Genomic DNA, 25734 nt, shown 5'->3' on the forward strand with positions numbered 1-25734 from the left:
GAATACCTCTAAAACGATAGCGATATGATTTTGATTGAGTAGGACAACGTTGTTATTAATGAGAGGAAAGGCTACTCACCATAAAATAGAGTTCTATTGGTAAAGTGTTTTTTTCTTTTAAATCAATAACTAGTTTTGGTTGCGAGGCTTGAATATGAGAGTGTCTGCGAATTGTAATTCTTAACAAAGATAAAGATAAGTACTGCTTAATTATCAAAAACATAAAATTTACAATTCGTCACAAATTATTAAATGCAATTTGCTACTCGTATATATAATATTCCAATCGACTTCGCATTCCCAGTTTCAGTTTGTATAGCCTTTACATTAGGCATATTAATGTAAACCATAACTAACATATAAGCGTCACAAAATCATTAATTACATATTAATAAAATTTCAATTATATTTTAATACTTTTCAATTATGATATATTACAATTAAAAATTAAAACTTTTTTTTTAGTAGAAAATTAAAACTTATTAATCACGATAAATACATCGTATGTTAATGCACAAGTATGCCTAATGTAAATATTCTAGCCTCTGTCGATCTGGAAAGCTCCCGCCCCTACTAAGGCTATCACGACTGTTTGGAAAGTTCTAAAAGGGAGGTTAACAATCTGTGACAACCTTCAAAAAAGACAAGTGGCGATCCCAAACACGGAGGCGCTTTGTATTTTCTGTAAGTTGAAGACCGAATCTATTAATCATATCTTTTTTGAGTGCCCGAAAACTGAGGAAATTTGGAAGGAGAATCTGTCATGGATCGAGAAACAGGCAATTTTGCACCACAAGGCAAAGGATCATCTCTTTGCTTTCACCAATCTTGGAAGTAAGGAGGATAAACCATTCCTTGTTGGTGTTTGGATTTACACTATTTGGTGTGTTTGGAAAGAAAGGAATGAATGCAAGTTTAATCAAGGTATTTGGTGTAAAGGGAAAATTATCTTTGAAATCAAGAAGAGGTTGTGGTAGTGGAAGGTGGCCTTTAATATGTTGATTTCTGTTTCGGATTTTAGAAGATGGATTGGAGCAGTCAAGCTTTCTTCTTAGCTGCGTTTTTCTGCGTTGCTGCTCATGTCTTGAGACTTTTGCTTTTTTATTTCTTCCCCTGTTCTCTTTGTATTCTCTCTTTCTTGTGTGGTAGCGCCGGTATCTGTTCTTTTTATATTAATCGTTTTTCTTTGCCTGAGCAAAAAAAAAAAAAAAACCACGGTAGCAAATGGTTTTACCACGAGACTCGAGTGTTGACAAAACTCACCAAAATCAAAACCTCGGGAATGCATATTCAATTGAAGTTTATAAATGTAGAGCGATGCACATATAGGTAAGTAGCACATTTCAACGCTGTGATGACTTGAAAATCTTGCAACGTATAACGTAGTCAAGACTCAAAAGCCACCTACTTTACAGCAATTCAAATTTCTCAACTACCAAAAAGCAGGTAGTTGTACAGTAAAAATTGCGGCATATAGTTTCACCACAGAGTAAAACCAGAAGGCCCTTTATTAATTCTCCATTAAACTAAAACTAGGCCTTGTCGATGCCGAACACCTTCCTTAGCACCAAAGCGAAGTCGTAAATCTTGTCGGGATCCGGCAACGATTTGGACACAGCCTCTATCTCCAAACACCTCTTCACCCACGCCACCACTTTGGGGCACTGCTCTTCGATGCTGAAGTTGCCGCACATTTCGTAGGTGTGGAACCACGTGGAATACGTGATCAACGCCACATCAACAAATCCCAAGCTCTCGCCGCCGAAGAAGGCCTTCTCGCCCAGCTGCGACTCCAGCTGTTTCAGAATCTCCATGAATTCCTGCTCATCCCCTTTCGAAGTCCAGATGTTCCTTCCAGCATCATACAGCTACAAATACATATACATCAACAAAAACAATCCCATTAATCAGGGCATTCAATTAGTGGTACCTTTTTGTCGATGTAATCAGCCCAAAACCTAGCTTGAGCTCTCTGGTAAGGATCAGAAGGCAGCAGAGGAGACTTGTGGTTCCACACCTCGTCGATGTACTGAACAATGATGAGGGATTCGCAAACGGGTTTGCCGTTGTGAATCAAAACGGGGATTTTCTTGTGAACGGGGTTGGATTCAAGCAGAAGCTGGCTTTTGTTGCGCAAGTCCTCCTCTCTGTACTCGTATTCCACGCCCTTTAACGCTAACGCCACTCTCGCCCTCATTCCGAACATGCTAGCAAACAGATCCAGCAGAATCACCTTGTCCGCCATTTTTTCTTTTTATTGCTTCTCGGGGAGAAACTAAAATCTTGGGTTTTGATGTACGAGTGGTTAAGCAAGCGGCACACTTTATATATAAAGTGTAGGCAGATATGGTTGTTAACGGCCACAAAATTCAAAATCAGAGGTGCGGATCGCTCGAGGAGCTTTCACAATAAATTAACCACCCACAAAACACCCATGCTGGCCACTCACAAATTAATTAAATAAAAAAAAATTTATTTATTTAATTTATTTTTTAAATAAAAATAAAATATAATTATTTATTGTACTTTCTAAATTATAGTTATTTTTTTAATTTTTATTAAAAAAATTATAAATTAAAAATACAAAAAAATTAAAAATAAATACAATATAAACAATACAGTAAAATAAATTACAGTATAAATTAAAATTTTTCTTATTAAACTAGCTTATGGGTGGTTGCAATGTGGCTGAATAGATTTATTGCTATTTTTTATCCCTGTAGACAAGAGATAATATAATTAGGTATAAATATATTATTTAAATTGAAGTAATATTTATCTCACTATTTGTAAGGTAGTATAAAATTAGAGCAAATTGCATGAAAATACCTCACTTTATACCAAAATCTGGTTTTTTTGACAATCTTTTTAACTGTGGCAAAAATTTCAACGAGCTTGCAATTTTTTGCAATGTTCGTCCGGAGAAATTTTCCGGCCAAATCAAATCTGAGTTGGCAGCCGGAATGTCAACGTGGCATTAGAAATGCCAAATCACACCCATACACCCTCCCACGTCACCCTCCCCTTTCCATGTCTCTCTCTTCCCACTCCCCATCCCCCTCACCCCTTTCTCCAGATCTGTCCAGACCCACCCTCCCCCTCTCCCTCTTCCCGTCACCTCTCCCCGTTTCTCAATATCTGTCCAGACCCACCCTCCCCCTCCGGCTGTCCGCCCACTGAAGGAACGCCGCTGGTCTCTCTGTCTCTTGTTGACAGCACACACACACATCACCCACTGAAGGAACGTCGCCGTCGACAATAGTAGCTTCGTCAGCCGCCACCACCGTCGTCTGAATCCGCTGCTGCCGCTTCATGTCGGCGGGTCGGCTTCCCCACTGAAGGAGCACCATCGCCGTCGACAACAGGAGCTTCGGCAACAGGAGCTTCGGCAGCCACTGCCTCCCTGAAACCGCCTATCTCCTCCCTCTGCTCTTAAATTCCGGCGACGCAACCTATACTTCGATACTCACAAAAGTAAGGACCCACAAGTTCATAGCAAAATCGCAGTTCAAAATTCAGTTTCTATATGTAATAGGATTTCATTTGTTCATGAGTTTTCTTTTGTATGAAAGCAGAGCACAAGTTATAATATTTGTTCTTAGTTCTCTGTGTATATCTAATAAGGTGTTCTTAGTTCTTAGTTTTCTTTTGTGTTCTTGCAATCTTTCTAAAGCTTTTGATGGGAAGAGGGGGAGGGTGGGTCTAGGCGGATCTGGAGAAAGGGGCAGAGGGAGAGGGAGAGGGAGATGGAGAGGGAGAGGGGGAGGGGGAAGAGTGAGGGGGAGGGGGGAGGGTGACGTGGGAGGGGGTGTATGGGTGTGATTTGACATTTTTAATGCCACGTTGGCATTCCGGCTGCCAACTCAAATTTGATTTGGCCGGAAAATTTCTCCGGACGGACATTGCAACAAATTGCAAACTCGTTGAAATTTTTGCCACAATTAAAAAAATTGTCAAAAAACCAAATTTTGGTATAAAGTGAAGGTATTTTCATGCAATTTGCCCTATAAAATTATAACACACTTCGTTAGGTGTAAATTATAATCCATGTCTTTTTAATTTTTGCTCAATAGGTTAAAACAATCGAAGTATAAAGTCATGAATGAAGTATATTCATTCCTTATACCTCAAATCAAATACATCTTTAAAAAAATCTAATACACATTTTATACATTAGAAAGCCGTTTTGTTATACACGAGAAAAAATCACTCATAAAGGAGAGTATTTGGATGTCTCACATTTACCACTTGAGCTAGACCTCATTAACATTAGTTAATCATTCTTTAATTTTATTATATCTTATTAATTTTAATTTTTTTATCCATCAAATTAAATATTATTTGTATAATTATATAAATTTAAAATATATTATAACGTAATATTATCTATCTCATGCATCAAAATTAGGCCAAAGTTCCATATATCGTTATATAAAATTTGGGGTATAGTCGTCGCACGTAATTACCATCAGCGATGACGATAGATATTCCGAGAATATTCCTTGTAAATATATAAAAAAATACTGCTTTTTCAATTTCGTTTGATTCTTGTTGATATGCTACTTCAGTTGTCTCTGTTTACGTGTCTTATATATTATCAATTTAATTTCCTTTTTTTTTTTTTGTCCAGTAGACTACGCTTATTTATTTATTTATTTTTAATTTATGTTCAGTCAGTAGGATTGTATAACAAGAAAATTAAGAGAAAGTAAGCAATGGTTGGAAAATGTAACTTTGTGTGAATCGTATCGATGGCAAGATCTTTTGTGGGGATAAAGCATAAAGGCGCCAGTACCAGCTACTACTATTTTATCAGAATATTAGATACTTTGCGTGTGTAAATTTGCTTGTCAAAATATTAATTGCGATACATTTTATAAGTCAGTATTTTTTATTTTTGAATTCTATTCTATCATATAATACTATAATAGAATACTAGATTCGTAACATAATAAAGAGGTAATAGCATATTTTAATGGAAAGGCTTTAATATATTAATAAAACATTTAACTAGGGGTGGGAGGGTACGATATATCTTATTAAATCGACCATACCTTATACATTACCTTTACCTCCGGTATGAAAAAAATTAATACATTTACCTACGGTATACCTTAGTTCGGTATTCCTTAAGTACGGTATGGAGAATATACAAAACATTTACCGTACCTTTATTTCGGTATACCTTACCGAATTTTGGTATACCGTACTTTCACGGTATACCGCACTTTAACGATATACCAAAATAATCGGTATTACCGAATCGAAAAAATTCAATACGGTAAAAATTTGATAACTTATTTATTTAAAACATGTTTAGATAATGAATAATATTTAACAAATATAATAATGACATAATAATTAAAATATATCACAAATAAACAAAAAGTAATACATTTATTATTAATGATATCAATGTAAAGTTATCTGATGAGACTTATAAGTTAGATGTAATCTAAGTTATAATATAATATCAATATTAATTATAAGTAAGCTATTATATACATAGATGTTACACGTTAGATGTATAATTTATTGTAGAACAATAATCTTAGTTATATAATATAGAATATTATATTACAACTGTGTTATGATATCAATATAAATAATTCAGTTATATTAAATTATATAACTTACATACTATATTATATTTTATTCATTTTTATATCATTTGATGATATTTATATTGGCATACTTGTATGCATTCATGTAATATATAGTAAATTATATAAATGTTATAAGTTACATATAATTTATATGTTAGACGTAATATTATTTATAATATAATACTAATATTATAACTATGCTATTATGTATGTAACTAATATAAGTTAGATGTATAATCTATTGTAAAACAATAATTTTAGTTATATATTACAACTATACTATAATATCAAAATAAACAATTTTATATTATTGTATGACTTATACTATATACTATATTTTATTTGTTTTTGTATCATTTGATGATAGTTATAAATTCATGTGCAATTGTATATATTCACATAATATAGATTATATACATCATTTTATAAAATTTATAAATATTTTTCAAAATATAAACATAAAAATATATACTATATATTTTAAAACTATAGATTTTGATACGATATATACCGCGATTTTCGGTATACCAATATATACGGACAACTGCGGTATATCAGAATAAGGTATTGTACCTTATTAACGGTATATACCGAATATTAAGGTATACTAGAATAAGATATGATACCGCATCACCGGTATATACAGTAATATTCGGTATACAATAATACGATATCATACCGTGATCCAGTATATACCTTTAATACGGTATTTATTGATTTTTTCGGTATATACCGCGGTATCGGTATACACCGGTATACCTCGGTATCTGGAAAATTCATACCTTTACCTTAACGTAGATCTTCGGTATGATATCATATCTTACCAGAAAAATCGATATACCTTAAATTCGGTATTTTCAGGTATTTTACGGTACGGTATGGCCGGTATACCGAGTTTTCGGTATATTTTTCCAGCCCTACATTTAACATACTGAACAGTCTAAACTTTAGAAAGGACTAAAGAGATTAACCAAAAAAAATTGTTTTAGTTGTTAGATGTCCGTGTCAGCATTGCCCATGCTGATCAATGATTGCTTGCCATTTCAAGGGTCCAAAAATGAGAATAAATAGTTTATAAACATGATATTTTAATACTCCCCCCATTCGCGATATCGTTTTCACATTATGGACGACACGAATTTGAAAAAAAATAGTAAATAGTACTCCCTCCGTTCACCAATTAAAGGCCTATATGAAAAAATACGGGTTTTAAGAAAAAATACGGGTTTTTATTAGTTGAGTGGAGAAATGGTCCCACTTTTTAAGAAAAAGTGTATTTTTATTAGTTGAGTGGAGAAAGGATCCCACTTTTTTGTAAAGAATCTTTGACTTTTTTGATTAAATAATGAATAAAAACTTACCAAAAATAGGTAGGCCTTGTTTTTGTGGACGGACCAAAAAGGCAAGTAGGCCTTGAATTGGTGGACGGAGGGAGTAGTAGATAGTAATGGATATTATAGTGAGTGAAGTTTTAGTCCCACTATTATTATGAGTGGAAGTTTGTGGACCCTACTTTTATAAATAAAAACAAAAACGATATCGCGGACGGACCGAAATGGCAAATGTGGAAACGATATCGCGGACGGAGGGAGTATAGTTTATCAGATGGTGACAATATTTTGATACTTCTATAAATATTCTATCATAAGAGTTTTATATATGATGTCAGAAGTTTGTAGAAGAGGTGATCTTGGGTACAAGGTGTACCGTACAACTGAATTGCATCCTGACCCGCATTTTTATCTGAACCCGCATCCTAATCTGAACCGTGTAAATGACATTATTCGGTTATACAAATGACACTGCGTATAAATGACATTATACCATTGTAAATGACACTGTGTATAATTGACACTATTCAATTTTTTTTTTTGTTATAAACCAAAGAAAGGAAAAACACACTCACACTCTAGCTCTCTAGGTGACTCGAACCCCCGACCTATTGGTTGGAGGAGAAGCGTCTTACCAATAGACTGCGCTTCATCATCTGACACTATTCAAAATTATAAATGATACTTATTGTAATTAACACTATAAGATTGTAAATGACACTATAATATTTTAGATGACTCTATAAGATTGAAAATGACAATATATCATTTTAAAATATTACAGTGTGATTTATATAACCGAATAGTGTCAATTAGAGGTAGTATCATTTGTATAATCGAATAGTGTCATATATTTACACGATTTGGGTTGGGATGCGGGTCAGAATCTGAGTACACGGATCAATCCGATTGTACAATATACTCGATTATAGTCAAATTTTTTGTGATAAAAGAATAAGACAAAAGAAGATAGAAGAAAATCCTATTTTCACCATTAATAACACCATAATAGAAATAAATAATTTAAAAGAGGAAATACAAGAGTTAACACATGAAAATAAAAATATAGATATATCTATCCTTTTTATACTGTATGCATTTTTTTTATAATAAAGTTATATTTGTAAAATAAAAATTGCTTTTTTTCTCATCGATATTTCTATATTAAGCTATATATATATATATTTACTTTGTTTATGGAAGATATATTCTGTATATCTTTCCAAGCCTCCCATCTTTAATTCTATTTCTTTCTTTCTTTTTTCTTTCACTAGCGCATGTTTCCAAGAAACTCAATTTTTTTTTTGTAAAGGTCGAGACTCGAGAGTCGAGACTGAGGTGTGAATCTAGGCGCAGGTTGAAGTGAATATGAGCGCGGATCCGGAGTTTTCGAATAATTCAAAGTAATTATTATTGGGTTGAAAAATAATAATGAATATAAAAAAAATAATATTTTTGAAATATTACTTTTCTTTATATCAGCTAGCAAAACTTAGGTGCGTTACACGTATTACCTTTTATTTAATACGATTTATTTTTTTCAAAATAATAATATATTTGATCACTAATTTCTTAGCAACAAAATACCGTAACTAACACGGTGTAATTGTAGCATATATAGTAATCGAGTATCGTATCTACAGGAACTGATAAACGAAATAGCTTTATCTATTCCCTAAACAAACTCTCACAATAGACAGGCAAACATAATAGGAAGAAGATTTAATTAAAACTAAATTCAATCATCAACAAATAAAATTCACGGAGAAAAATCAAATTATAGAAACAACTGATCCTAGGGTAGTAATTTCATTAACTAAATCCACATAATAAATCTATTAATCCTATTAACCAATTTAATCCACTTATGATGAGAGATCACTTAATTAATCAATCAATCTCGCTAGAGCAGCAATGATCGTAGATTAGTAAATTCTCTATCTCCGCTAGGTCTCAAAAAAATTTACTAACTCCTAATAGCTCCTAAGAATAGCTCCCTATGATCCACCTATCTCCGCTAGGTCTCAAGGTTAAGATCATATCATACATTCCTGAATCCGCTAAACAGTTATCTCTGCTAGGTCTCAAATCGAATAGCTACACATGCAAATTATTGGCTAGATAATCCACAAGAAATCAAGCACCAGGAATTATGAATCATAAACTGGAAGGTAAATAGGTACTAACAAATAAACCACATGAATCTAATTAACTATTTACAAACCCTAGAATCAGATAAAGAACTTAGTCAGACATATTAAAATAAACCAGAAACATAATTAAAAAGAACTCAATTGAAAGAATTGAATTAAATAAAATTGAAAGAATGATCCTGAATCTTCAATCCTTGTGGAAATCCAACCCAAACTCTAAAAATTGGAAATCAATAAAATCTAAAACTATGAAACTGAAAAACTAAAGCTGGGAACTGAAAAATAAAGTTAGGAACTCTAAATAGGTCAAAAGATGACCTATTTATAGGCACATGGGATAAATACAGTGTAGGACTCGAAAATACTGAGAAATTTCGAAAATCCCGCAAAATCTCGAAAATTCAAAAATTCCCACCGGGGATAAATACTGTTGCGCGCGACTTTCTTGTTTCGGCCATATCTTCCTCGTTCGAACTCGGATTTGCGAACCGTTTGCGCCTACAAACTCGTAAACATATTTCTATAATTTGGTGGAGCTATAAGGTAACAAGGGCCTCATAAACATAACATTTAGAAAAGTCCTGGTTATTCATACTCACTTAATGCATTACACATTAAGTCATGGGGGATGGAAGATCAGTGGCCTTCTGGGAACAACGTTGGGCGGGGGAGTCATATTTGAGAGACATCTTCCCAAGACTTTTGTCATGTAATGTAATTTTTCGAATACTCATTACATATATTGTCAATCTAAATCAATGCTAACGACACACGAAATCCTCGATCCAAATATTACCTTTTTGTCCAAATAATCGGCCCAGAACGTAGCTTGAGCTCGCTGGTAAGGATCAGAAAGCAGCAGCGGAGACTTGTGGTTCCACACCTCGTCGATGTACTGAACAATGATGAGGGATTCGCAAATGGGTTTGCCGTTGTGAATCAAAACGAGGATTTGCTTATGAACGGGGTTGGACTGGAGCAAAAGCTGGCTTTTGTTACGCAAGTTCTCCTCTCTGTACTCATATTCCACGTCCTTTTCTGCTAACGCCACTCTCACCCTCATTCCAGACGTGCTAGGATACGCATCCAGCAGAATTACCTTCTCCGCCATTAATTCTTTTTCCTCGGGAAAAAAAATCATAGTTCAAATTGATGAGTCTCAAAACAGAGTGTTTTACAGTAACACGCTTAAAAAAGATGGTCAACTCATCGTTATATACTTAATTAGTATGATATATATCAAAAGTTTCAGCACAGAATAACAATTACTTTCCGTGTCAAACTTTGCTAGTCTCATAACAATAAAATAAAGCATTATAGAGACTATTGTAACATATTTTAACTGAAAGACTAAAGATAATTGTTAAGAAAAAAAACTAGCTTGCTAAACTAATAAAAGGATTAAGATATAAACTAGAATAAATTGTTTTCGTTGCTGAAGATCCATTCCTGGTGTAACCGTGTTCATCAATAATTGGATGCTACTTTAGGGATTATTGGCATTTCCGTCATGTAATGTATGGACTGATTTTACGTACGTGGACGTAAAATAAATATATAGTAGAAATTTAGATAATAGAATAGCTAGTAAAAGACCCATTTAGTGTACATAACAATAAATAATTTACAAATTAAAGTGTGCCCAGGCTCCGTGGAGAACATTATTTTACTACATAATATGCGTGATTTGTAGCTAAGTTTGTACATGGACAGAATTTATTGAGCGCACGTAGAAAATAGCTGCCCCAAATTTGCACGAAACCATGGCTAGACGACGCCAAGCCTTTCCTTGAGGGTTAGAAAGTAGTGGTAAACTTTGTTGGGATCCGACAAGGATTTAGAGACGGTGTCTTTGTGGGAACACCTCTTGAGCCACGCAATCAGTTTGGGGCAGTGTTGTTCCATGCTCAAGTTGCCGCACGTTTCGTAGGTTTGAAACCATGGTGTATATGTGATCAACGCCACATCAACAAACCCAAACCTCTCGCCGCCGAAGAAGGGCTTCTCGCCAAGCTCCGACTCCAACTGTTTGAGGATCTCAAAGAATTCCTTCTTCTTCACTTCTTGCTCCTCTCCTTTCGCACACCATATCCATCTTTGAGCATCATATAGCTACAATTAATCAAATATTCACTCTCAAAACTTAGATAGATAAATGTGATAGAAGCTAATGCACGACATATTTAATTAACGGATCCAACAATTCTAATTAATGTCAATCAAATTAAATTTGAGATGTATATTGTCAATCAAATTAGTCGACCAGATAAAGTAAATCTTCCGAACAATACATCAAGAGAAGCTCCAAAAACTATTTAATGCTAACGACACATGAAACCCTCTAATCCAAAAAGTATTTGATCATCTACTTTCTTGATTAATTAATAAAAACAAACTAGTTACGAAACACTAATTCCAATAAAAAGAAGCCAACTAGCTAGGGCAAGAAATTAGTGGTACCTTTTTGTCGATGTAATCAGCCCAAAACCTAGCTTGAGCTCGCCGGTAAGGATCAGAAGGCAGCAGAGGGGATTTGTCGCTCCAAACCTCGTCGATGTACTCAACAAAGATGAGTGACTCGCAAACGGGTTTGCCGTTGTGGATCAAAACGGGGATCTTCTTGTGAACAGGGTTCATCTCAAGCAGAAACTGGCTTTTGTTTTGCAAGTCCTCTTCTCTGCACTCGTATTCCACGCCCTTTTCTGCTAACGCCACTCTCGCCCTTATTCCGAACATGCTAGGATGCATATCCACCAGAATCACCTTCTCCTTCATTTATTTTCCTCCCAGAAAATTTTAGATTTTGACTTGATTTGTTTTAGTAGAAATTCCTGAGAGATGTCTGAGAGCAGAGTATCAGTCCAGCAGACTTGCAAAAGATGGGAGGCGGTCATTATATATGTAGTCAAAATTGAAAAGTGACAGCTCATTGTCGGTAGATTTTTTTCTTTTAGGATTTATTATTATTATTATTGGAATTTATGAAAGATTCGGGTTGTTCGATGAGTATTATTATTATTAAATTATTATTATTAATGACAGATTCTAGTTCTTCGACAATGATTTTTATTTTTTTTGAAGCAAGGATGATTATTATTAGTACTAGAGAAAAGGTGCAAATTGGCCCTTGAAGTAGTAGCCTTTATAGCGTATAATTCCTCTTACTTATTGTGTGTGCAACTAAATCCCCGAACTCAAAAAAATCGTGCAATCAGGCCTCTGTGACTTAACACCGTTTAACTCCTGTTAGTCATTTTTTTTTAAATTCAAATATGTGGGGCCCTCACTTCAATCACCCAACACCCTCTCTCTCTCTCAAAATACTCACTCGGCCTCTCTCCTTTCAACCACACCGTCGCCATTCGTTGGCAGCCACCACAGTTGCAGTAGCTCCTAGCCATAGCCACGCCTTAGCTCCGACACCACCATCACCTCTCGTTTTTCTTTCTTTCTCTCGCGACCTCTGTCTGCCGCCGCTCGCCACCACCGCAATCCACCATCACCACCTTCTCCTTCGTGCTTTTCTGAAGACCATCATAGTTACCTTGCAATTGTCGATTTTGGTTGGTGGCAGGAATCGGGGCGACATGTAGAAAGGAGTCTTTGGATCATAAAATTCGAACTTCGGGAACTGCAAACAAGAGATTGTTCATCGACGTCACTTCACCGGAGGGTATTGCGGCTGTTGGTTCGGGAGATGTAGAGAGTTGTTGAGCTTTTCGATTCTTGTCGGTTGAAGATGGGTGAACGGCTACGCATTGCTGGTTGGTGGCCTAGTGGCCGATCAGCGACGAAATAAACATGTGAAGAAAGCCCACTTGAGCTCTTGTTCAAGTTTCAGGCGAGAGGGCAGGGGGCTTTTCTAGCGTCTCCCTTGCGATTCCACGACCTCCTTGGCTAGTTTTGCGAGGGTGGCGGCATAAGAGGATCATAGCGATGGCAGGGCGAGGCGGCGGCACGGCCGAGTTCGCGCGTTGCTGCTGCTGCTTCTGTTCTCGGCTACTGTTGCCGTTCAGTAACTACGGTTGCGTCGTGGAAGAGTGGCTGGTGGTGGAAGGTAGCGGCGGCGGTGGAGTGGCCGAGAGAGAGAGGGCGTTAAATCACATGGGCCTAATTGCACGATTTTTTTGAGTTTGAGGGTTTAGTTGCACACACAACGAGTAAGATGAGTTATACGCTATAGGGGCTACTACTTCGAGGGCCAATCTGCACCTTTTCCCTTAGTACTATTAAAGATGATAGAGTAAGCTTGAATTTGACATTTTGGGTGTGTGGTATCGGGCCTGGGTTAAGATTTGAGTGGGGCTGGGAATTTAGGGATGAGATCCAGTGTCCCACAATTTTATGTGTGTCACTGTGTCCCATGCTTATATCTATTATTTTAAAAATATTTTTTATAAAAATAAAATTTATTATAGGGTTAAGGTGCAGATAGGCCCCTCAAGTGAAGGCCCTTACTAACTGTGTGTGCAGATTGGCCCTCGAACTCAAAAAAATGGTGCAGATCGCCTCCTCTGACTTAACACCGTTATGGGCCATTAGTCAGAGGGGGCGATCTGCACCGTTTTTTTGGAGTTCAGGGGCTAATCTGCACCTTTTCCCTTTTTGGAGTTCGGGGGCTAATCTGCACACCGTTCATTAAAAAAATCACATCTCATCTTCTCCGACCAACTTTTTCGGCGTCAATCGCCGTCAGATGAGGAAAATCACGAAATCAAGTTCCCAAGCCCCAAATCGGGAATTCTAAATCGGCGTCATTGCTCCCGAAAATCACATAATCGAAATGGAAACTCGAATTCTCCCTCGAACGTCACCACCCCCAATTGCAGAATCACCCCCAACGAATCGAACTTCGCCTCGCCGTAGGTGGTGATCGTGACCCCAATCGAGATCGAGATCATGTTGGCCATGGTCTCTGATTTGAAGGCGTCCTTCTTCAACAGCACGCCGATAGTGTAGATGGCGACGGGCATCGTCGGCCTTTATCACCGGATTTCGCCGGATTTGAGAAAAAGAGGCAACTCCTTATTGAGAAAAGCTAGGCGACTCTTCATCGAGAAAAGCCAGGCGGCGGGTTCACCGGATATTGCAGCGGCGATTTCCGACGGAGTGGGAGAATTAGGGCTCGTCTTTGACGCTAAGCGTGTGCAGTCGAGCGAGCTCCAAGGTTTAGGGCCCAAGAGAGAAAGAAAGGGGCGGCGCCCTCCGCCGGCCTCGCCGGAGCTTGAATTAGCGACAACGACGATCAAATTTTGAGCGAGAGAGATGAATTAATTAAAAAGTTAAAAGGTGCAGATTAGCCCCTGAACTCCGAAAAAACGGTGCAGATCGCCCCATTGACTAACGGCCCATAACGGTGTTAAGTCAGAGGGGCCGATCTGCACCGTTTTTTTGAGTTCGGGGGCCAATTTGCACACACAGTTAGTAAGGGGACTGAAACGCTCTAAGGGCCTCCACTTGAGGGGTCTATCTGCACCTTAACCCTTTATTATAATACTATGAATTATATATAATTTTTGTTTCAAAAAAATATTTTTAAAAAAAATATATACCGTGACTTTGAATTTATCAACCTATTATTAACTAATAAAAGTGAAATTAAATGATAAAAAACAATTATATACCCTAAATTGATGGAATAGATCCTAGTTAATAATCACAAAATTAAACTAACGCATATAAAGTTGAAATTGAAGAAAAAATATATAAGAAATTAAACAAAATTGAAAGTGGGACACGAAGTGAAACATAAAATGTGGTATACTGAATCTCATTCCGGGAATTTATTTGGGTTAAGATTTGAGTGGAAATTTAATTTGAATTTTAGAAATTATTTTTTCTCATAAAGTGGTACATACCATCAGGCTCGTACATGAGAACATGCTCAACATGCTGCCGCATAGGGCCCCAAATTTTTGGGGTTCCAATTATTTTTTATACATAATACTATATATAAAAATTATTTTTGTTAAACAATAAAATAGGATTTCAAAAACATATGCATAACTAAGAAGGCCTTCTAAAAAAGTGAATCAAAAAGCTATTCATTGGGCCCACTTTTGGAGGCCCACTAATTTAACAATTACTCAAACTTAAATCCTAATAGGAACAGAGGTGTTCCATAAAAATAAATTGGGAATAAGGTGGCATCAGCTGAAATATCTTTCTCCAAGTTGAAATTAATTAAGATTTATCTACGATCAACTATGTCGCAAGACATGTTGAATGGGTTGGCTATGTTATCAATTGAAAGAAAATTAATTGATCAGTTAGATTACACAAATTTGATAAATATTTTTGCCTCTAAAATTGCAAGACGTGTTGTATTTAGATAAAGTATGAACCTTTTATCCCTATTTTGAACTAATTTTTGTTGTATGTTCTATCAATATTTCATATTATTTATTTTTTCTCAAATCCTAATATTTTTGTCCTTTTTATCCTTGCTACATATACAAGAAATTGTGTTTTGGTTAGATATTGTGGGGACAGACTACATTCAATATTGCTGCTATGGTGAATTCAACCATATTATAAAGTACTTATTTACAGAGTTTCATCTTATGAAAGTTCTTTTCGTCATTCAGATCATGCTGTTAGTGTTGAATTCTTAGTAGCTTATCTTTTCTTCTTTTTTGATTGAAAACTCTTTTGAATAATTGGTTGAAAAAGTTTATGTTAATATATTATTGTTATTTCGTCAATATAAAAGAAAATTATAAGGTTATTTTTGCTTAGGGCCCTGTGAGATACAGGACCGACCCTGTATACCATTCTCTCAGATATTTCCAAAATAAAATTGAACTGAGATAGTCATATTAAACAATGAAACTCAATATTTAGCCATTCATCTTTAAAATACAAATTTTAGCTATTTTTTTATAATTTTGGACTATATTACCCTTAATTTGGACGGATCAGATCTAATTGAATGCACAAGTTTCGGTGGTACTTTTAGTACTAATATTATTATTTGTGCCAAAAGTACCAACAGAAAGCAAAAAAAAAAACAATAAATCTATGTAGCCACATTGTGGCCACCCACACACTAATATAATAAGGATAATCTTGATTTATTTAATTTATTTTTTTAAATAAAAATAGGATTTAGTTATTTTATTATATTTTCTACATTGTACTTATTTTTTTAAATTTTTTTGTATTTTTTATTTTTTATTTATTTTTTAATAAAAATAAAAAAGTTACCAAAAATTGCAAAAAAATTACTATAATGTAGAGAATATGATAAAATGACTAAATCTTATTTTTATTTTAAAAAATAAGTTAAATAAATTAAATTATTTTCTACTTAAGTAAATTGTGGGTAGCCACAATGTGGCTGTTTAGCATTACTAAAAAAAAAATACTAAGTAATTTGATATTTTTGGTACTAATGTTATAATTTGTATCAAAAGTACCAAATTACTTAGAACAAATGAGAATATTAGCGCTAAAAGTATATAAAAAAAAACCCAAGTAATTTGATATTTTTGAGACAAATGATAATATTAAGGAAAAATTGCACCAAAATACACAAAATTTGCCGAAAATTCATATTTGACGCGAACTTAGGAACTTACATTTTAATACACCAATTTAATAAGTTGTTCAATTTTGACACAATTTTCATTTTCCCCAAATTAAAATCTAACGTGGATCCTACGTGTCTCACCAGCACACGTCATTCCGTTCGCTGGATTAAACACAAAACGACGCAACTTTTTCATAAGTAATACTACGCCGTTTTAATAGTCTTCATTATTTAATCCCAATCTTCTGAAACCTAATTCCAAATCCTCCCCAAATTGAAATCGCGAACCCTACTTTCATCCTCTTAAACCACGTTCGATTGAGGCTTTCAATCGCAGAATTGGAGTGGTGTAATCATGTCGCCCTCTTCGTCGTGGTCAAGTGGTCCAGAGGATGCTGTCATTACATGCCGTTGCAAAAGATCGGCGAAGATGGAGACGTCTAGAATTTTGAAAAATCCATCTGCCATGTTGCCACGATGCGCCACCACTTCTTACGACTAACCAACGCTCGTCGGCGTCAGAATAAGGCAGGAGGAACAAGTTTAGGAGCGACGAAAGGGTTGATCGGATTTGAAAGTTGGAAGTGAGAATGAAGAAGATGAAAAGTTGCTTGAGGTAATATGAACGGCTACAACAAAACGACGACGTTTTGTGTAATTAAACCCTATTTTTAATTCAATAAACAAAATGATGTCGCTTTGTTGTGTATAGAACGACGCCGTGTTATTACACACCAGCAAAACGGCGTCGTCTCCAATCCAGGGTGGATAAGTTGTAAAACACGTAAGTGCCACATCACAAATGTCGGTCACCGGAGATGAAAATTGTGTCAAAATTGAACAACTTATTAAATTGATGTATTAAAATGTAAATTTCTAACTTCATGTCAAATATGGATTTTCGGCAAAGTTTGTGTATTTTGGTGCAATTTTCCTAATATTAATGTCAAAAGTATAAAATTACTCTATATTTTTTTATTTAAGTAATTTGATACTTTAGACACAAATGATAATATAGTGCCAAAAGCACCATCGAACCCGCACGCCCAACTCGATCCAATCCGTTTAAATTAAAGGCAATATCATTCGAAATTGTAAAAAATAACCAATATTTATGTTTTTAAGTTGGATGGTCAAATATATATTCTCAATAAAATATGTTATTCAAAAGCTTACACATCTAACTAAATTCTTTATTAGGTCAAACTAAATAAGGTATAAAATGATAAATTGAATTTATCCTTCCCCGTGCCTCAAAAGAAACACAGCCTTAAAGAACTACACTTCAATACATACAAGTGCTTTAACTGCAGCACCGTAACAAGACAAGCCAGAAGCATGCATGAAATTACAAAGATAACTAAGCTAGGAGCAGTCTAGCCCTTTATTCTGCAACTCAAAATAAACACAAGGAAAATACAACTCACAAAAATCATACAAAGTAATTAGAATTACGCAAGAACAGAGTAGCCTACTCGACACCGAGCTTCTTCTTGAGGGCCAAAGCGAAGTCGTAAACCTTGTTGGGATCCGCCAACGATTTGGACACAGCCTCTATCTCCAAACACCTCTTCACCCACGCCGCCAATTTGGGGCACTGCTCTTCGATGCTGAAGTTGGCGAACGCTTCGTAGGTGTGGAACCACGTGGAAAATGTGATCAACGCCACATCCACAAACCCGAAGCTGTCGCCGCCGAAGAAGGGCTTCTCGCCCAGCTGCGACTCCAACAATTTCAGAATCTCCACGAATTCCTTCTTCGCCGCTTCTTGCTCTTCTCCTTTTGTAGTCCCCAGCTTTTTTCCAGCATCATACAGCTACAATAGCATCATAAAAAACAAATAGTAATTAATACCAATTGCAACACAAGAATCTGGGTAGAGATATAAGAGGACAAACGAATGATACCTTTTTGTCGATGTAATCAGCCCAAAACCTAGCTTGAGCTTTCTGGTAAGGATCGGAAGGCAAAAGAGGGGATTTGTGGTTCCACACCTCGTCGATGTACTGAACAATGATGAGGGATTCGCAAACGGGTTTGCCGTTGTGAATCAAAACGGGGATTTTCTTGTGAACGGGGTTGGATTCAAGCAGAAGCTGACTTTTGTTGCTCAACTCCTCCTCTCTGTATTCGTATTCCACGCCCTTTACCCCTAACGCCACTCTCGCCCTCATTCCGAACATGCTTGGATACATATCAAGCAGAATCACCTTCTCCGCCATTTTTCTTTTTTTGTTGGATTTTTTTCGCTGTGTTAATTGAGATTTACTGAAATAGTCTCGAAGCAGAGTATGCAAAATACAAGGGCAAGCGGTCGTTTTTATAAGCGCAATGTCGGTTGATGATTTCTATTTCAATTTTATATTATTTGAAATTTGTAGAGTTGTATCAATTAAATTTAACAACTTTGAGGCAAAGAAAGAGATTAGAAATTCATTTATTCGAATAAGTGTTATTTCTAACCATAAACATTGTTCACATTTGTGTGGTTAGAACATACGACAACGGATCTTCATTTTTCGTGTTCATTTTTCAATCATTGTAATCATAACGTGATTCTCCGAATATCACCATATAATTTATATTATATTTTTTTAAATAACGTGGTACATAACGATGTCGTTTTATGTCATATAATTTAGAAAAAATTAAATCCATACTAAGGTTAATTGAGTTTCGACGCAATTTGAATCAATTGACGTGACATAAAATAACGTCGTTTTTTAAAATGATATAGCACAAAAACGATGTTAATTTGTGTGACATCATTTAAAATAATAAAATATAAATTATATAGGGGCCTTCAATTGAATTCTCCAATTATTCCGGTCGGTAAGGTCAAAAATTAGGAAATCAAAAATGGATGATGGAATTTTTAATACAAATTTAATAATCTGAAATTTAAAAATTACTTTTATAATTTAAAATATTTTTAATAAATTAAATATAATTTGAGATTTAATACGATATTTATCCAAACTTTTTATTTCGATGTTGCGCTTATTTTGAATTTTGTTCGAGGGGATTCCGGGTTCTACTAGATGGAAACATTTATAGATATAACCATCAGCAGTGACGATAGTCGATAGATGTAGGGCCATCACTATCATTAATTATATTCATTCATAAACAGAATAAATTTTAGCTTTTTGACCTTTTTTTTTTCAACTTTCTTGATAACATAGGTGATAGGAGTAATATTTTTTTCAACAAAACTTTATTTCATTTATTTCCTTTCTTTTTACTGGTTCAATTTATTTCTCCTTGCATTTCGGTTCTACTTTCTAGAGCATGATAAAATTTGAGAATGGAACAAAATTAAAATGGTAAGATGAGAAAAGAACAAAGAAAGTCGACCAATAGAGAAAAATAAAGCTGCACAACAAAATAGCAAATTGGAAAATTAGGAGCCACGTATAATTTTTGCCGATTATAAATCATAAATCAATAGCTACATTCTGATTCCGAACACTTCGCTTGTAAAATTTACGTGTGAAATTTTGCTTGTCATACGACTTTGAGTGAAATTTACGTCTGAAATTTTACATTATAAAAAATAGTTTACGTGTGAAATTTTGCTTGTGATACGAATCACGACGTTCTCACAAACAAATCAGATGCAACAATTTTCTCTAATGGAAAAATAATGGGTATTTAAAATAGGGTTAATTATAGTTTATTGTCTTAAGTTTTAATAAGTACTAAATTTCAGTTTATAGTCTCAATTTTGATTTATTTTCTACATAGCCTGAACTTTAAGAAATTGTTTAATTATAGTCACAATCACATCAAAATTATGACAATAGCTCTTTTTTGTTTTCTTGTTTTCTTTTTTATCGAAATTACACATGAAACGATGACTAATTGCCACAAAATCAAATCATAATGTATTCTACACTAAAAGAGATTTTCAACAATAGGCAGAGCATCGTTATCAGATCACCGGAGAAGTTGAAATCGCGTCTGAAAGTTTGCATCATTGCACTAACTTTTAGGCGCAATTTCAACTACAGGTAATCCGACGACGATGTGCTACCTACCATTGGAAATATCTTTTCGTGTAGAAAACACTAGACTCTAGTTTCGTGGCAATTGATTATCATTTTAGCTGTAATTATGATAAAGAATAAGCTACTAATATAATTTTGATGTGATTGTGGCTATATTTAAATAATTTTTCAAAGTTCAAGTTATATAAAAGAAGGGTTAATTGCACCAAAATACACGAACTTTGGTCACTTTTTCATTCTGCACATGAACTTTGAAATTTACAATTTTAATCATGAACTTTGCAAGTGTTTCCATTTTTCCTTAAAATTGAATTTCGGTTGCCTGAAAGTTGACATGTCATTGTAGATGCCACGCATATATAACACCAGTCAATACTGAAATCGACGTGGCATTATCAAAACGACGTCGATTTGCGACTGGTCATCTAAACTACAACAATTTTGCTGAAGACGATATCGTTTCGTTGTAATTACCGAATTAAATCCCTCAAATTGGGTTATTTTCATTTTTACATTTGTAAATTTTAGGGCTACAGTAAATTAGGGCGATTTTTGCCATACGCGAAGGGCGTTTGCTCCATACGCTTTCTCCGCCACCGAGATTTCCTCTGATTGGTTGTAATTCCGCCGCAGCAAGGGTTCCTGAGTGATTTCCCCTTTCGTAACCTCTTTCGAGTTCGCCGAGATTTCGGTGAGAGGCTCCAAAATTGTGCTCTCGATTATCATGTCGTCGAGGCTCGATCGGATCCTCGCCGCCATCAGCGGCATGAAAGGCAAGTTCGGATGGAATATTCCGGCTCGGCACAACGGGCAGTTGGCATGGAAGGTGTGAGAGCATATTGGGGACTCGGTTACCCCGTCTTACTGCTTACCAGAGTTAATTCCATGAAATTTTCTTGATGTTTTTTATACGACTGTGTAGCCATTAAAAGGGTTGAAAGAAATTGATACGTCTTTGCCAATTTTTCTTTTCATTTGATCTTCAAATGCGAAATAAACCCTAGCAAATACGAAATCGAAATGGAAAATTTAGCAATGTTTGAAATTTAAACCTAATTTCGTGAATTGAAACAAAACAACGTCGTTTACCCTTAAAAAAACAACGTCGTTCCATGTGCCGGACGGTGAAATAAGTGGCACACTTCCAGCTACCACATAGGATCCATGTCAGCATCAAATTGGGGGAAATTTAATTTTAAGGAAAAATTGAAACACTTGCAAAATTCATGATTATAAATTATAAATTTCAAAGTTCATGTGCAGAATGAAAAAGTGACTAAAGTTCGTGTATTTTGGTGCAATTAACCCTATTAAAAAATAAATCAAAATTGAGGCTACAATAAAATTTATTGAAAGTTCAGGCTACAAACTATAATTAACCCTTTAAAATAAAAAAGATATGGATATATAGTATATAACCAGTCATTAATTTATAAAAAGGTTTGATTTTTGAAGCGAACAACATATTAGGGTGTTATAGGTATCTATCTCACCCTTATCATGCATAGTAAACGAGCCTTATATATAATACTCCTTCCGTCCCATTATTGTTGGCCTGTTTTCCTTTTTGGGATGTTAGATTAATATTGGCTTGTTTCTATTTTTGGTAATGATTTTACACTAAAAAAAGAAGCCTCACACACCTTTACACACTTTTACACTACAATCTTATTCTCCTAAATACATGTGCCCAAAAGAAATGGGCCAACAATAATGAGATAGATGGAGTACATCATATATATTAACTTATACTCCCTCCGTCCCTGAAATGGCTTCCTCTTTGGGGACGGCACGAGTTTTAATAAAAAGTTGTAAAGTGTATTGATAGTGGAGAAAAAGTGATATAATTATTATTGGAAGTTGTGAAAAGTGTTATAATTAGTATTGGGAGTGGTGAAAAGTGAAAAGTTAGAATAAATAAAGTATTATTAGTGGTGGGGTAGGTTTCCAAAAATGGAAAGAAAGAAAGAGGAAGTTATTTGGGGGACGTCCCAAAATGGAAAAAGAGGAAGTTATTTTAGGGACGGAGGGAGTAGTAATTAAGGGTATAATCGAATCAAGCCGAACTGAACCAAATAGCGGTGAGCTTAAGTTTGGTTTGTTGGCAAAACTTGGGTGAGACTGGTCTCACCCAAGAGATGGGTCAGGCCAGGGGGGACGGGGTGTGGGTCACATGATTTTATTTATATTTTTGAAACATTACCTTTCTTTATATCAATAGTTACTTTTCCTTACGGCAACAATTACTTGACGTCTTGACCAAATAACTAAAAGTCCAAATTCTCGTGAGAAAAAATAACAATTGTCGAAAAAAATGTAATAATTTTTTTGATACATTACCTTTCTTCATATCAACAATACTCCCTCTGTCCCGCGAAGTTTGAACAATTTCTTTTCGACACAGATTTTAAGAAAATTAGTATTTTTTGTGTTAAGTGTGGTATGTGAAAATGTAAAAATATGAATAAAAGGAAAAACTTTTGTCATATAAGGAAAGTGCTCAAGATTCGCGGGATAACTTGAAAAAAAACACTGCTCAAGCTTCGCGGGACGGAGGAAGTAATTAACTTTTTCTTATAACAATAATTATTTGGCTAAATAACTAAAAATACAAGTTCTCGTGATCAAAGATATCAATTGTCATAAAAAAAGGTAATATTTTTTGAAATATTACCTTTCTTCATATCAATGATTATTTTTTCTTACGACAATAATTACTTGACCAAATAACTAAAAGTACAAGTTCTCGTGAGTAAAAATAACAATTGATGTGAAAAAATATACTCCCTCCGTCCCAATAATCATGTCTCATTTTTTTTCGGCACGGGTATTAAGGAGAGTTGTATTAGAAGATAAGTTATTGGTAATTAAGTTTAAGGATTGGTAATAAATCATGTCCCTTTCTCATTCAAAACACTGAAACATTCGTCCCTCTCTCCTTCAAAACACCATCACCACCACAGCTCCATAGCTTAACACCAGCGACATCCGCTGGAACATCCGTCCCTTAGCAACACCACCACAGAGAAACACCACCACAGTTTAACACCGGCTGGCCCACCATAGAGAAATATCGACGAGCCCACAAAAGATAAAACACACCACAGAGAAACACCACCACATAAACAAAGAGATCCACAAATAACAACAACAAAAATAAAAGAAATAGATTCTTTTAATTGTTGAGAGAAAACGAGGAGAGGGATAAAGAAAAAAAGCCCTAATTTCCGCCGAGCCCTAATTTCTGGAGAAAAAAAATAGAGGAGGAGAGGGAAGGCAGCGACGGGCGAAGGCGGGAGGGCGGTGGCAGCACAAAGGGCGAAGGCGAGAGGGTGGCGGCTATGGCGCAAGAGGAGCGACAGGCAGGGGAAGTGGTGTCAGGTGAGAGGCGCTGGCGTCGCCGAAAAAAGGAGCTGCTACGGCGGCTGAATTCTTGGGGGAGAGCTATTGAGCTAGGGCTCGAAATTTGCAGAAGAGTGTAGCTGAATTGAGAATTTGAGAAGGGTGGTGAAGGGAGAGAAAGAACCAGACAAGGAGAAAAGGGGCGCGGCTCACCGGATTCAGATGCGGTTAATGCCGCCGGAGAGGGACGTGATGGAATTTTGTGGAAATAGAGAGGGTGAGAGTGTGTGCTGGTGTGTGCGTGCTCTGTGTGTGAGAAATAGAGAGGGTGAGAGTAGGATGAAGGGGTGGGTTATTTTAGTGGGTTAATTAAGATGATGTTTAATTAACTAACCAAGCCCTAAATTTTTCCTAAAAATGAAATGGCACAAGATTATTGGGACAAACCAAAAAGGAAAGTGGGACAAGATTATTGGGACGGAGGAAGTAATATGTTTGAAATATTCTTCTCATTCTTCATATCAATACTATTTTTTTCTTACGACAATAATTATTTGACCGAAAAATGATGTTTGCACACCATCAACTAGTATAATCGCACAATAAATTAAGAATTCATGGAACATGGAGCAACCAAAAGTTTTTTTGTGTGATACAAAAATGATCTTCAGAAAAAAAAAAGAAAAAAAAAAGAATTTAATAAAATCAGAAATCAGCGTGAGATGGCTTTATCTGAAAATGGAGAGAAGATGACTTTGAGGCACGAACGGCTAACGCGAGGGTAGGTGCAGCTTGCTGGTTACTACAAGGCGACTTCCAAAAGATGAATCTGTTGCGGCCGCAGCATTTCTCAATGGAAGAAGCGCGACGACAATTCATCATCAGAAAAAATGCTGATGAGAATGAGGTGGATCGAGCATCGATATGAGGCGGAGCAACGCCAGTCGGAGGTGGAATGAGAGAGATGAGTGCTACCATGTGTGCATTCTTGTTAGAATTGAGAAAGAAAAGAAAGAGAGAACGAACGAGAATGAGACAGAGAAGGGGAGGGTGTGGGGTGGCAGCTAAAGATTAGGTTTTAGGGTGGGGAGGGGGCGCGGGTCGGTTCCGGGTCAGATATAAGCGGGTCGACCGATCTCTTATTTGAGACTGGTCTCACCCAAGACCTACTCTTAGTTTATTTAGTATCGAGTCGAATTTCAAGCTTTGTTTACCGAATATTTTGAGGCTAACGAGCTTAATCGAGCCTATACGAAATTCTAATTTATATTTATTTTCAAAATATTTATTATTTTCTTTTAAAAATAAATTATTTCATTCAAAAAAAATAAATATATTTATTACTATTTTATTATAACAAATAGAGTTGATATTAAATATTTAATACAATTATTATTAATTTTAGTAGATAAATATAAGTTATACCTACTAATAAGTAATGATTTATATTTTTCAAGTTGAATTACTTAACGAACTTATTTACTAATTAACGAGCCGAATACTACCGATGTCTATTTTAGTTTGTTTATTTATAGAATTTCTCTAAAAGAATTTGAATGAGTTTAATTTTTTTCGAATCGAGCTCTGAATATTATCGAGAACTTGATTTATCTATGGTCCTAATCATAATTAACTTTCTCTATATTTATAATATCTTCGTGGTAATGTATTTTATATAATCATAAAAATTTGGGTACAATCGGGTGTACCGTACAATCGGCTTGACCCGCACTCAGGCCCTAACCCGCATCCTGACCCAAA

General features: G+C 35.4%; 5 protein-coding genes across 5 annotated transcripts in view; all 5 read right to left on the reverse strand.

Annotated features, from left to right (window-relative positions):
* LOC131012154 (endoplasmic reticulum oxidoreductin-1-like) overlaps positions 1-25734 on the reverse strand; it is a 606214-nt gene that overhangs the window by 223335 nt on the left and 357145 nt on the right. The window lies entirely within an intron of this gene.
* On the reverse strand, positions 1290-2400 carry LOC131012166 (glutathione S-transferase U19-like). Its single transcript, XM_057940084.1, has 2 exons — positions 1931-2400; positions 1290-1868 (listed from the first exon to the last, which is right to left on the reverse strand). Exons 1-2 carry the CDS (start codon positions 2243-2245, stop codon positions 1533-1535), a joined length of 651 nt encoding a protein of 216 aa, XP_057796067.1. The 5' UTR covers positions 2246-2400; the 3' UTR covers positions 1290-1532.
* LOC131008365 (glutathione S-transferase 3-like) lies at positions 9627-10201 on the reverse strand. The gene is made up of 2 exons (XM_057935250.1): positions 9887-10201; positions 9627-9671 (listed from the first exon to the last, which is right to left on the reverse strand). Exons 1-2 carry the CDS (start codon positions 10199-10201, stop codon positions 9627-9629), a joined length of 360 nt encoding a protein of 119 aa, XP_057791233.1.
* On the reverse strand, positions 10752-11949 carry LOC131012165 (glutathione S-transferase U19-like). Its single transcript, XM_057940083.1, has 2 exons — positions 11551-11949; positions 10752-11202 (listed from the first exon to the last, which is right to left on the reverse strand). The coding sequence occupies exons 1-2, from the start codon at positions 11863-11865 to the stop codon at positions 10858-10860; spliced, it is 660 nt and encodes a 219-aa protein (XP_057796066.1). The 5' UTR covers positions 11866-11949; the 3' UTR covers positions 10752-10857.
* LOC131012164 (glutathione S-transferase U19-like) lies at positions 17833-19026 on the reverse strand. The gene is made up of 2 exons (XM_057940082.1): positions 18529-19026; positions 17833-18437 (listed from the first exon to the last, which is right to left on the reverse strand). The coding sequence occupies exons 1-2, from the start codon at positions 18841-18843 to the stop codon at positions 18093-18095; spliced, it is 660 nt and encodes a 219-aa protein (XP_057796065.1). The 5' UTR covers positions 18844-19026; the 3' UTR covers positions 17833-18092.

Source organism: Salvia miltiorrhiza, chromosome 2 (genome assembly GCF_028751815.1).
Source record: "Salvia miltiorrhiza cultivar Shanhuang (shh) chromosome 2, IMPLAD_Smil_shh, whole genome shotgun sequence".
Classification (NCBI taxonomy): Eukaryota; Viridiplantae; Streptophyta; class Magnoliopsida; order Lamiales; family Lamiaceae; genus Salvia; species Salvia miltiorrhiza.